At 27.2% G+C, this 14783-nt stretch overlaps 1 protein-coding gene and 1 pseudogene across 1 annotated transcript; both read left to right on the top strand.

Moving 5' to 3' along the window:
- Positions 1 to 3236: 3236 nt before the first annotated feature.
- Positions 3237 to 7901, top strand: LOC113549381 (eukaryotic translation initiation factor 4H-like). Its single transcript, XM_026950657.1, has 6 exons — positions 3237 to 3562; positions 4490 to 4595; positions 4752 to 4959; positions 5325 to 5396; positions 6437 to 6640; positions 7217 to 7901. Exons 1-6 carry the CDS (start codon positions 3522 to 3524, stop codon positions 7378 to 7380), a joined length of 795 nt encoding a protein of 264 aa, XP_026806458.1. The 5' UTR covers positions 3237 to 3521; the 3' UTR covers positions 7381 to 7901.
- Positions 7902 to 10518: 2617 nt separating this feature from the next.
- On the top strand, positions 10519 to 11466 carry LOC113549260 (annotated as a pseudogene).
- The last annotated feature ends 3317 nt before the right edge of the window (positions 11467 to 14783 follow it).

Here is a 14783-nt window from a genome sequence, read left to right as displayed (position 1 = left end):
CCCATTTTCTAACATAGTTGATAGCTTAATAAAATTTTAAGTATATTACTATATATATTATTTTAAATAATTTATTCTAAACCGGTACTAGTAAATTAAAATAAAATATAATTATTTAACAAATATAATAATTATGAATTACATATAACTTGAAATTATAAATGTATCTTATGTAGGGACTTAGAAAGACATTCATTTATTACCCATATTATTGAATTCATATATTACTGCATTTAAATTTACCTTAGATACCATTTCTTGTTCTATGAAAAGCAGTAATAATATACTCCAAACGTTCATGAGTCATGAACCCAGGGCCCACACAAGGGGGGTGGTCAGGAGGACCCATGGTACTGGGGCCCGGCGTCCTTGCCGGGCTAATAATAATTACTTCAAAATATATTAGAAAAATGTTTTAAATACTTAAAATTTTTCAAGATTCAAGTATAAATTATTTTAGGATTTTTTTAATTAACTCGAAAATCATATGCGAAATCTATAGCTTATGATCATATTCTAAATATTATGATATCACACCACTATTAATAACTTGAAAACAATTAATCGCCCATGACATTTTTCCTTCTCTTTCCTTAACTAGTAACCAAAGTTAGTTTATTTATAAATGTATATACGTGGTATTTTTGTTCGTAATAATTTAGTTGTGTTATATTAATTGAATAATATTTTTCTAGATATAAATGTTAGTTTATATTTATATATTATATAATTGTCGTATATTTATTTTGTGTAAACATGCAGTTCTACACATAGACATATTAAATATTAAAACATTTATTGATTTATTAATATGTCTATGATTCTTCATTGTCCCACAAAAATAGTGGTTATGTCTACGGTGTTCATAATAACTAATGTATAAATAAATATGATACGAACAAAATTTATAATCCGAAATGTAAGCAATATTTATATTTATACAATAACTGATAATTGGTTTTATTTTAGTTTTTACTACAACCGCGTATCGTGTAGGCACGTCATACGTTCGTAAAATCGTAAATATTATAATGTCTTCAATTTATAAGATACCTATAAATTTGTTGATATTTTATTTTTTAATTATACCTACTCCTATAATTTATACTTAAAACTAATATTTAAGGTTAAAGGTATATTCATGTCGAAAAATGTATTCTTATTTAAGAGAGACCCGGGCCAAAAATATGATGTGGAGGCCTGCATGAACCCATTGTACTGCATAATTTGTTTTTTACTATGGTTAATTTTTAAAATATGTGTTCACACGTACAGTTAGTTACAGCCATTACAAGTATGATTGAAAATATTTTTAAAATTTTAAAAACACAAGTATATACTGTGGAATTTCCAGTTTTTTTAAACCAATGAATTCATTCATAAACAAATTCACTAATAGCACCATTTTGATAATTTTTTAAAAGTTTCAGTTCAGTAAATAAATCTTTCTCCGAAACCTTGGAAAATGTTAACATTTTTGTAGTATTTTGAGTTATATTTATATTTAACATACATGCCATACCATCAACCAAGACAAATAAGGAGATTGGAAGCGGTGATTTTCTGTCTTTGTCTTACACATGTGGAACATAGAAAAAATAACTACGCGCCTGACAAAAATTAAGGTACTTCTAGATGTTCGATTTAAAATATGTAAATCTTATTGAATTAATATACAAGTTTACTTTGCATAGGTCGAAGCATATTTTTAATATATTTAATAATAAAAATTGATAAATTTATAAAATTTAAAATATTTATTTTAAATAATAAAACAATCGAAAAAGTGCTTCGACCGATGCAAAGTAAACTTGTATACTAAGTAAAACATCTTTATATATTTTAAATCGAACAACTAGAGTACCTTAATTTTTGTCAGACGTATAGCTATGCTTCACGTGTGTTAGACAAAGACAGAGACATCGCTTCCAATCCCCTTAAATCTTAAATTAATCATAATGAATTATTCAATTTTTTTTTAAATTCGCTTTAAAAAAAATATCTAAAAGTGAAAGAATTTAATTATTTATGTAGATTGAGGCATAGGGCACTTCGGACCACGAGCAATCACAGGGCGTGCCTTGGCACGCTCGGCACGCCTATGAGTATGAGTGACGAGTGTTATTTAGTTTGAAGAACTAAAAATAAAAAATAACAAAATGTTCACAAGTTATTTGTATTTTATGATGTATATTTTCAGATATACGAGTCGGTACATGTTTAACCCTAGGAGGGCTATAGCCCCGCTAAAAATGTTTACCACCCTACGCCTATGACCACATCAGAATCAGACAGTCACCATTAAGACCAAAAGCCTAAGACCATAGAGAAGATGACAACCCGTAGAAGACGTGGCCACTTAAATACTAATTTAACTAATTTACAACTGTATACGTATACCTGCTACCATTGTCCACTACTATTAATAAATGCTATTTAGAATTTACTACCGTAGTGGCGTAATGCAGTCTGTAGCAGTGGCGTAGCCATGGACAGTGGGCCATACCTCCCAATCGGCTGTATTAACAAAAAAATAAACTGTTATTGTTAATTGTTGATAATGTTTTTTTAGTATTTTGCAGTTTCCACCCCCATTTTAAAATTTTGGCTACGGTACTGGCCTGTAGTCTGTAAAAGTTAAATGTTTACTGTTTAGAAGTTTATTATTTAATCATGTGATCATTACAATCCAAACAACATATAAATTAATAAGGGACTGCAACACCAAAATTTGTTTTCTCTGTCCATCTTTCACAAATTATTGGAAGAGAAATATTCCATACATACTTTTTGAACAAATTATTAATGGTTAAAAAATCGAAATTATTTTTAATTAAAACATGCTTATATTTGTAAACAAAATGTAAATGTTAAAAATCTATTCAGTCAACGTACAGAAAATATTCCTCTTTATTAAATATATAATATGTGCTTTTGCCCTAAACTGAACCAGAAAGTCGTAATAGTGGAAATACAGAATGTCTTTGTTCCTATATTATGTGGGAGATGGACAGAGAAAACAAATGTTGGTGTGGCGGGCCCTTTAACAGCCGATATTAATGTGTGACTTTTTTTTTTGAATTTTTGGATGATTCGTTATCTAGTCTTAATAGTTATCACAACTCACGAGTCAGTTTGATCGTTTCATCCATGGAATAACGCGCTCACACAACCGTACGCTCCATGGTTAACCTCATGTTTCTCTGCTCGCACGATTATTATTATTATTATTATTATTGCGTTGGGGACCGTGTGCTCTTGCTTTAACTTGTAAGCGAGCGATACCACTCGCTACTACGAGAATACTAATTCGTGTTAGTTACTTAACATAATATTTTATAATTTTGGTGGTGGATTGCAACGAAAACTCGTACATTCCGTAGGCCACTTGTGTGCTGTTTTTTTTGTTGTCTCCGAGACGTTCTACGATCATCAGATCGCCGGCGCCCAAGTGTTTCAGTGTGTGTGACACTGCGCTTATTTGATATTTTCGTTACCGTTCCAAACCACACCGCGTGATCATGGCCGGCAGGAGTGCATTCAGTGACTTCGACAACAGCAGGTATATGAAGATCTTATTACCAAACGTACTTACACGATGTTCATTGCCCGCCCATTTATCATTTACTGTTGTCACTCGCTGTGTAGTTGAACGTCTGAACGTTTCATATCGATCCAAGTGGTCGCTGAACAGTTTCCGACGATCTACTCAGGGATTGGTAGCCGTCGGTTAGTTTCTTATTTTTGTCCGGTTGGCTTGCGACCGATACTGCTGACTGTTACGTAGGGTCCTTGTCGTTCACCTAAATGTTTAGAACTGAAACAATTTCCAATCATCTGATATTTTTAGTTTTTACCAATAACACTAATTTGATTAAATTGAACTGATTTAAGTCAAATAGTTTGTTGATTTTATAAAAATAAATTATTTTTTTGTATTATATTGATTTTGCTTAACTTAATATGCTTCTTACAGTAAGTAACTTATACCTATCTTATTGTGAATTAGGATAATATAACAATTAAATTTTAAATGGTGTAAAGTATATCGTTAAAACCAAACAATTTAAAAATGCTAATACAAGTTAAAACGCCTTCATACCTAGTAGTTGTTAATTGAGTGTAATATAAGATAACATATCTATTTTATTGTTACCTATATTTTTTTGTAAATGTGACTTGGAATTAAAAAAAAAAGGCCAGAGTTTAACCAATATATTTACATCAACTCTATGATATTGTCTACTTCTTATTACAAACTAAGTACCTATGTAGGTTTATGTTTTTTTCTTTGGTATTATCTAATTTGAGAATATTTGAAAAAAATTGTAGGTATCCTGCCACACCTTCAATATCTTGCTATGCTATTAACTGTATTTAAACATTTTAAGATTATATAGGTATTAACAATAAGCTATATTTGTATTATTTTAAATATTAATTTTACATATATACCTATTAATAATTTGTTTTTATTTTTTCCATTAAGTTTCAACAAACCATTACCCAGTAGTCCGCCTTTTGTGGCTTATCTGGGAAATCTACCGCAAAGAATCACACAAGGAGATGTTGAAGACCTTTTTCTTCATAATAATGTATTGCATATCTTTAATAAGTATTTTAGATTTTTAGTATTGGACAAGATGAGTATTTTGTATCCTCTGATGTCTTAAAAGAAACTCAACTAGTCAATTATCTTTAAATATACTATAGAGTATTCATCTGTTATTCTAAATTATTGTTATTTTTAGTTGCAAATTAGAAGTGTACGATTGGTTCATGACAAAGAGACTGATATATTCAAAGGTTTTGGCTATGTTGAATTTGTCACTCTAGAACATCTAAAAGATGCTCTTCAAATGGATGTCTTTATTGAAGGACAAAAAATCAAAATAGATGTTGCGTCTGGAAAACGAAATGAAAGATCAGGATTTGATAGAGGTGGCAGAGGTGGCAGGGGTAATTATTTCAGCTTGCATAATAAATATTTCAAATAATCTTTTAAGCGTTTGTGTTTAGGCTTAATTAATTATTTATTATTTGGTATATGCAAAGATAGAGTAGATGAGATTTGTTTTATAGTAACCTTTATTTTATTTTTATTAACCTATATAATATAATATTTGTACAAACTAATGCATTTGTTTGTACAAGAATATATAATAATGATTAAATACATTATATAATCTGTTTATTCTTAATATGCTAAATATATATACAAAATAAGAATTCATAGCTTTTTTTAATACATATTCTAATTTTAGTAACAAATATGTAATATACATAGTATAGCATTTAAATTATTTATTTAAAAATTATTATAGGTGGTCCTCAAGGAAGTTTTAGTGGTAACCCAGGAATGCGCAGTAGATCTGATGATTTCACTCAAAATTCAGGTACATATATAAATAGTTGTATTAATTATTATTGTTTTTTTTTTTTTTATTGATATAATATATTCATAGTTTGTATAAATTGAAATATGTTTTAAATTTTTATAACTATCTAAATATTCAATGCAATATTTAGTTACATACTACAACTGTTAAAATGCTATGATTATTTCTCAATGCTGTTCACAAACTGAATATATTTGCTGAGGAAATTGTATGAGAATTTAGTATCGCTAAAATATAAAATATGTTTCTATGATTAATACTCATTGCTGTTCACAAACTGAATATATTTGCTGAGGAAATTGTATGAGAATTTAGTATCGCTAAAATATAAAATAATATGTTTCTATGATTAATACTCATTGCTGTTCACAAACTGAATATATTTGCTGAGGAAATTATATGAGAATTTAATATTGCTAAAATATAAAATATGTTTCTATGATTATTACTCTATGCTGTTCACAAGCTGAATTAATTTGCTGATGAAGTTATATGAGAAAATTTCATGTTTTAGGGATAAAATTATAAGATTTTATTTTATAGGTTAGGTATTTCTATGATTAATACTCATTGCTGTTCACAAACTGAATATATTTGCTGAGGAAATTGTATGAGAATTTAGTATTGCTAAAATATAAAATAATATGTTTCTATGATTATTACTCTATGCTGTTCACAAGCTGAATTAATTTGCTGATGAAGTTATATGAGAAAATTTCATATTTTAGGGATAAAATTATAAGATTTTATTTTATAGGTTAGGTATTTCTATGATTAATACTCATTGCTGTTCACAAACTGAATATATTTGCTGAGGAAAACTTATGAGAAATATATTTATATTTATAATAATATAAAACTTAGTTGTTCTATGATTAATATTTAATGCTGTTCACAATCTGAATTTATTTGCTGAGATAAATTATGAGAATTAAATTGACAGAAATACTATCTTTTCAAATATAGGGTTTTGTAATAGTAATAATTGCTCCCTTGTTTAAAAAAAAATGTGCTATAAAATTTATGAATATTGGTAGGTTTTTCTGGTGGTAATTTCCGTAATCAAAATGGCGGTGGCATGGGTGGAAGAGGTAATTTCATGGATCAGTCTGGAGGAGGCATGAACAGATATCCAGACAGTGGTTCACGAGACTTTAATCGACAAGGAAATAATTCACAATTTCCAGGAGGAAGTCGTAGTGAGCGTAGACCAGATTTTGAAAGTTTACCACCACCACCAAGTAAGTATTTACTTATTAAATGTTTTTTAGTAAATAAGTTCACAGTAATATTACATCAAATTTAATCATCAATGTATGTTAAAAATATTGATTTGAATCATTATTTGTTGTATGTATTTGATATAAATAAAGGTCTCGCATTACTAAATTACATATTCAAAGAAATAAAAAAATAATTAAATTAACAAGTTTTGAAATATTTAGTTTTTTTGTATTTGGTAAGTACTATTTACTTTTATAAAGTTTTTAAATTAAAAATGAACTATTATTTCTATATTATTGGTTAAATATTCTAATTATATAAACTTAAAGTAGGATCAAACTATTTTATTGTTAGGCATATTTACAATTACAAAAGTGATAATTATATCAGTATGATAATTTGTGTTTGAATATGAAACTAAAAATATGGCTTACCATTTTTGATAATAATAAAGTGGTCATTAGGTATATAATTTAATATTAGATTTGAATTTTACTTGAAAAATGTTTTGCGTTTTATATATAGTTCAATATGATTGGTGTTGTATTATTTCCACAGACACAAGTATTTAACAGACATTCATTTTATTTTAGATGATCCCGGCAGACCTAAATTACAATTAAAACCAAGGACTATAAAAGAACCACTGAATCAATTGGCTGATTCTACTCAACATTCAAGTATATTTGGAGGAGCAAAACCTCGTGAAGAGAAATCACTTCCTGATGTTGTGAAGAAAACCTCACCATCACATTAATACAAATATATTTGTTTTGTGCCAGATAACATTCTAATGGACATTGCTTTACTGTTTACAAGAACTTGTGGTTTTTTTTTTTACATTTTATCATTTTTATACATACCTATAGCAAACAATAAGTTTTTATGTGTATGTTGGCAATAAGTTTATTACCTTCACATAAATTGTTGTAATGTTCATAAGCAAAACTTTTGTGCTCTTTGAGCATAATGTTCACTAAAGTATGTATTTATAAATATATGTACACTATAATAATGAGTACAATTATGCCCTTAACTGTACTAGTATAGTTAATAGTTTTATTTTATTTATATTGTATGTGATTAGATATTACATACTAATTAATTGTAGTTATTAAGTAGTTTTCATTTTTATTAATACATTAAGAAATTTGTATAAAAATATTAATAATAATTGCTTAATAATGATTTATCTTATGTCATCTAAAATATTTTTTAAAATAAATACACAGTTTAATAATTTCCAATCATTAAAGAATCGTGTTCATAAACAATAAAGTTTTTCAATTCATTCAGTGTAGTTTTGAAGAAAATATTCTACCTTAAAATATCAGTATTTCAATTTTTATTGACTCGTGGTATACTTATATATTAAGAAAAGAGTCTATGGTCAATTATTTTATGCTAACACAAGTTATAATGTAACAAAACTATTATGTTGAACTCTGTGACACAATTATTGCCACATCGTGAAATAAACCTCTACTATATTTCTATTGTCAAAATTGTTGATTTTTGTTATTGTTATTATTTGTCTATGTAATATTGGTCGATTGATACCGGTTTATTCAATAAACTATTAAAATTTGTGGGAGATCAAGCCGGGACTTCATTGATTATAAGCATTCTATCAAGTGATTGATTAATGTTTTTTAATACATTAATTTTATGTATTATAATATGATAAGTTATAACTTTATAAGTGATTAACTATCTCAAATATACCAAAAGTCGTATAATCTTCAAGCTTCTTCAATGAATAGAACACTGGAGCAATCTAAATTTTCCACATGATAGATCAAACATTTTAAATGTGAAATTTGTTAATATCTGTTTTTATAACTGATATGTTAATATAGGCTAAAACTATTGCTATAGACTTCCAAATATAAAGAAAAAAATAGTATAAAATACGAGTAGGAAGAAAGATTGAGTAAGGGAGAGGGTACGAGTGTATAGTCTATAATGGTAATCAGTAAAAAGCCCCATATCAACTAAACACATAATTTGTTATTTTATTATAATTTACATAATTAAATATAATCATTACATTTATCTATGTAACATTTCTTTAACATATCTAAAAGTATAATTGCAAATGTCTGTATTTAACATCGTCATGACATACCTACGTAATTTAAAAAATGTTTAAGGGTAAAAATTTAAAATAATTAAAAAAATTAAATTGTCATATATATATAATTTAATTAATTAATTAAACTTTTTTTTTAACTATTTAATATACAAGTGACTAATGATAATTATTGACAATGTTGAATGCGGATCTCAACTATGCTTTAAAATATGTTAAAAAAGTGTTACATAGATAAATGTATTACGTAATGATTATATTTAATTATGTAAATCATAATAAAATAACAAATAATGTATTTAGTTGATATGGCCGATATGGGGCTTTTTTTCCCTAGATTCGTGTATACCTAATATACGATTTGATTGCAGGTATGTGGTTATGCGATTATAAATTAATCGAAAGGGCTATATTTTCATGGTCCAACAACCACTTGGAGAATTATTACCCATTTTTCAATTTATTCGTTAAGTGTTTAAACCAGGGTGGTAGTTGATATTAATGACTATTGGAACTTGGAACAATCACGAATGAAAAACTGAGAAGGGTGACTGAATTCTCCTGTATGATGATAAAGTTCGTACAGGAAACGGGACAGCGTTTAAAAACTACCAAATGGCGTCAGTCGAGTCAGTGTCTAATAGCTACCCCAGTGAGTTTTAATGAGAAAATCTGGTAACAATGTAACATCATAGCATCGTAAATTCAAAACAAATTTGCGTTTCTTTATTGTCTTTGAACAGTATAATTTATATATATATATCCACCTTGGCTACACTATTTGAATTCCTTAACAATTATAACTTATAACACGAGTATACACGTTATAATATAAAAATTCAAAATTATTTTGTATTTTTGTCGTATATTTCATATTTTCATGATAAAAAACCATAATTGACATAATTATTATTACATAATTGACCACTTAAATTTATTTTGCCATCGTTTGTAGGTGTTAGAAGGATTTATAGAGATTACTCTATGGGATGATTGCACATTTGAAATTTTGAACAAGTCACCAACCTGCTATAGGAAGGCGTCTTTAAACTTAATTGTTTCACGTCAGACGGGTAAATAGCCATTATGATAAATATTTTAGTTAATCGTATAATTTAAAACGTTGATCTTTCCTATTAAATATTAATGCATATTTTTATTACTTATTTAAAAAAAATGTTTAATATTTTATATAAAAATAAATTACAGAATTTATAGAACAAATACCTACATATTAATATATTATTGACATTACATGGAAATATAATTAAAATCTAATACCTATACCTACATGGCTATATAGTTACTGTAAAATGTTTTAGGTCAATGTTTCCCAACTGGTGTTCCATCGGCCGATGCCAAGGGTTCCATGAGAAATTTGGGAAAATATAAATTAATTAATAATATTTTTGATTTGAATTATGATTCTAACAGAGAATAGCTCCATTAATTATATGGGGGTTCCATAAAATATTCAAGCTCCTGCTAAGGTTCTGCGAGTAAAAGAAGTTGGGAAACACTGTTTTAGATCATTGAATAATATATTAATAACCACCGTTAGTGGTGGATAAATTTAAGTGTCTAATTAATTATGCTCATGGCCCTATTAAAATAAAAATAAAAATCACTCCACTCAGAATATAAAATATTACATTATACCTTAATGCTCATTACCTTAACATTAACTTTTATTTTTTAAGAAACACATTAATTTGCTCTACCTGAAAATGAAAGTGGATTTGTTCCATATTATTATCTTAATTTTTATTTTTTGAAGTATTTTCAATTATGTAATAATATATAATGGCTGTGGTCAGAGAAAACCATAAAACTGAGTATAAAAATGAAGTTGTTCAACACACAGAAAAAAAAATGAAAGATATTTATTCTAAACGACCTTCAAATCATCAGTGGAAATAAAACGATTTTGAAATTGGAACACCACTTGATCGTGGGAAATTTGGTCGTGTATATCTTGTTCGGAAAAAAAATATGGAATATATGGTTGCTTTAAAAATGATATTTAAATCAAAATTAGTAAAAAATGACATGGAACATCAAGAGCGACGAGAAATTAAAATACAAACACATCTTAATCACCCTAACATTCTAAAAATGCTGACTTATTTTTGGGACGAAAAGAAAATATATTTAATAATAGAATTTGCCCAAGAAGGTGAATTATTTAAAGTACTGAATTCGCAGCCGCATAAACGTTTTGATGAACCAACAGCTGCATATTATTTACGACAGGTAGCTGAAGCTTTAAGATATTGTCATTCACAAAGTGTAATTCACAGAGATATAAAATCTGAAAATTTCTTATTGTTTAGTCATCATGTTATTAAGTTGGCAGATTTTGGATGGTCTGTCCATGCACCATCCAAATGTCGTAGCACCATGTGTGGCACTATTGATTATCTATCACCAGAGATGGTTGACTCTCAAACATATAACGAATATGTTGATAACTGTTGTTTAGGAGTGTTGTGTTATGAATTTTTGTGTGGATCACCTCCTTTTGAAAGTGCAAATCAGGCAGACACTTTTAGAAAAATTTGTGCTATGATGTATTGTTTCAAACCTCATATGAGCTATTGCTTATATGAGAGCTATCGCTCACTATGTTTAATTACAAAGCTTTTAGTTAAAATACCAAAGTTCAGATTATCACTAACTGATGTTATTGAACATTCTTGGATTAAAACTAATTGTGAAATATTTACTAAAATTAAACTAGAATTAAAATAATTTTATTAATTATCCAATAATTAACTTTTCACTCATAGCTGTATTTTTTTTCTATTAATGTGCTACTCTTACAATCATTATTGAAAAATGATAGTATTTAAAAACGAATTAATATTTGTACATAATTGACTAATGTATTAATAACTATAATTTAAATGTTAACATCTGTTTCTATTGTAAATTTTTAAAATTTATGTTTATTAATTGCAATTATTTTTTTTTTTTTATTGATATGACATGTACTATTATGAAGGAATTTTCATAATTTAAAATATAGCTTTTAATATATTGTATTATAATGTATTATTATAACAGTTAACCGTTATAAGTTATAATGTATTTACATTTTACAAAAATTGTTTAATATTCTGTAGTTTATATTTATTACAACAATGTTATATTTCATTGTGACCAATTTTGTTTTCAAAATATTTGTAAATTGTATATTTTTTATGATATTATCCTAAAAAATGTCTACTGATAATTAATTTTCATTTGTTTTTAATTTTAAAATAATCAGGCTGTTTTAGTGTCTCTCCTTGTATATTGTTTGGTGATGTCACTAACACACATATAAGTCTCATAAAATAATATTAAGTATATGATATGATTGAATTGTATGGAATATTTTTTGTAATACAACATCCAAGATGGCAAGATGTCTTCAATAATACATGAAAAGTATAATTTAATAATAAAAGTATGAATAACATTTTATTAATTATAAAAATGTTTTATAGATACCTATTGGTTCACACAGACATAAATCTAAAAAAAATATTGTGTACTAACCTATTATACATTAATTATTATTATGTACACAGGTGATAGACCAAGATTTATACAATGACAATTACGTACCTACTTGCCTATATCTAAAGTTGGCTGATTTGGAAAATTAAAAATTTAAATCACTTTTCACCGCAAATGTTAAATGGAATACCTCGCAAATAATGTTTTATTATAGTGCTTACTGCTTACTGTATACCTGTTTACCTACAACTCAACAAGTCGAAGAATAAAAAGCAGAAAGCTTTATAAATTTATGGTTTTTATCATCCAGAAACCTTAATATACCTTATGGCCTTTATTTAAACAGATATTATAGTTAGTATCAAAACAAAAAACGACAGTTAGATAGATAAAATTAGTATAATTACTAGGTAAAAATAAGTATTATTTTGGTATATACCACCACAATTACAATAAATAAATATCATGTCAACATCCGAGGATGTGCACCTTTAAAAATAAAATTGTTATTATAATTGGATATCATTTTAGAACTGTGTTTAAAATTTGGTCAATCTCACTCAAATTATTTTGTTAAAAATATGCATAGCTTACATTTAACGGAGTTTAAGACGGGCATATAATTTGTCATACGGTCTATGGATAACGCCATTCAAGATCACTGATCAGATAATTTATTATTAAATGATTCATTATAGTTATTACATTTTTTTTTAAAAATTATTTTATATTATAATAAGTCATTGTATGATAATTAATTATTAATCAAACCAACCTCTCCAACATACTTGTTAAGTTTTATATGTGTTGCTGAAGTACCTATAGCACATGTACTATATTATTACAGTTAAAGCCATTATAGGTCTATAGCGACTAGCCTTTAATGCATGGACATTTGTGGTTGTTTTATTTTACAATATTTTCGCATTTAAAATTGTGAACCAGTGAACCCATTTGGCATTTTGTGTATAACATACACATGACTTTTGAAATACAGCTTTGCTTAAAAATACCTTATTAATTCAGATACAAATGGACGATTGGAGAACTTCTCGAAAAAATCATTAACACACCACTTGCGAAAGTACATAGTACATACACTCATAAACAGCGTCACAGCACACAATAAAACAAACCGCGTCACTGCCAATTACACTAAAGTTGAAGTTATAGATACCTTTGACTAATTTTTCGCTCCTAGTAAAAAACCAGAGTTCAAAGAACAATTTATTAATATTTAGGTAATAATAAAAATAAGGCAGGTACAATTTTGCAAAATGTCTCATTCAGTTTTTTTTTTGAGGTACCATACCATATAACAATACTCATATTATCCACAGTAAAAAGTCTCAAATAACTTTAAAACTAGTCGTTCAAATTTCGATTACCATAATAGGTATCTATTATATGGCTATATTAACATTTAAAAAGAAATCATAGCTTACAAGATAAAAAGGATATTAAGGAAAAATAGGTTTGTACATGCTCAGTGAATTACTCTGTATTATAAATTATTATATAATATTGAATTCTCACGAATCGTAATATTTTTTAAGTTATTGCACAGCTGAGGTATAGGTACCTCATTTTTTAGGATTTAGAACTTAGCTGTATTTTTTTAAGTCTTATTCGTCGAATCGTAATTTATTTACAATAGCGATAGATACTACCTAGGTAAATAGTAATAATTTAATGTATGATAATATTTAAATTGGTTATAAATTACAATAATAATAATAAGGTATTATATTAATAACAATACAACATTATATAGGATTACATTCGTATTTTCGTTCTATTAAAGCAATTGTGCGTGTGTAATAATTATGTATTCTACCGTTGTCCGTTATACAACAATTCTAAATTCGCATATACAATAACCTATTTACTACTTACCTACCTAGCTTTATTACAATAATGCGTACCGACTATGTTTACAGTATTTTATTATGGTAATTGCGGTTACAACTTAGGTACCTATATTATAGAATATAGATACAACTAAATGGTATATTGCTATAGGTACACACATAACTTATTATAACATAATAATGTAGGTATTATATTATATTGTATGGGGTTTGGGTGACGTAGATAGCGTTTGTAATAACTATTTTTGCGAATAACGCGCAATTCAATAATTATTGGTACCGGATGGTACCGCGCGCAATGATGGTGCATAATAATTATTTATTATTAGTGTTTATAACTTTATAATAGGTACCTGTCATCGTTGTACATGTTATACTATCATGATTCACAATATTATGGTACAATAATATAGTATATACGCCGAGTCCGTGTTGCCATTTCGCGTATTTGTCGCGAAGATCATAACACAATACCTATGGGCTATGACGCAGATAGGTATTGAGTGGTGTTGCATTGCGCTCACAAATGTCGTGACGTTTATTATTCATAAAATTATAGATTTTATAATGTTTTATGCAATTATATAAAATATGAAATAATGCAGTCTTAAGAATGATAATGCAAGATAAACATAAAAAAACAATCGTTTATTATTATACTGACATGAATTGTACATATTATCATGTAGTGTG

This window comes from Rhopalosiphum maidis, chromosome 1 (genome assembly GCF_003676215.2).
Source record: "Rhopalosiphum maidis isolate BTI-1 chromosome 1, ASM367621v3, whole genome shotgun sequence".
In the NCBI taxonomy this organism is placed as follows: domain Eukaryota; kingdom Metazoa; phylum Arthropoda; class Insecta; order Hemiptera; family Aphididae; genus Rhopalosiphum; species Rhopalosiphum maidis.
This window is presented reverse-complemented; position numbering and strand designations above follow the sequence as displayed.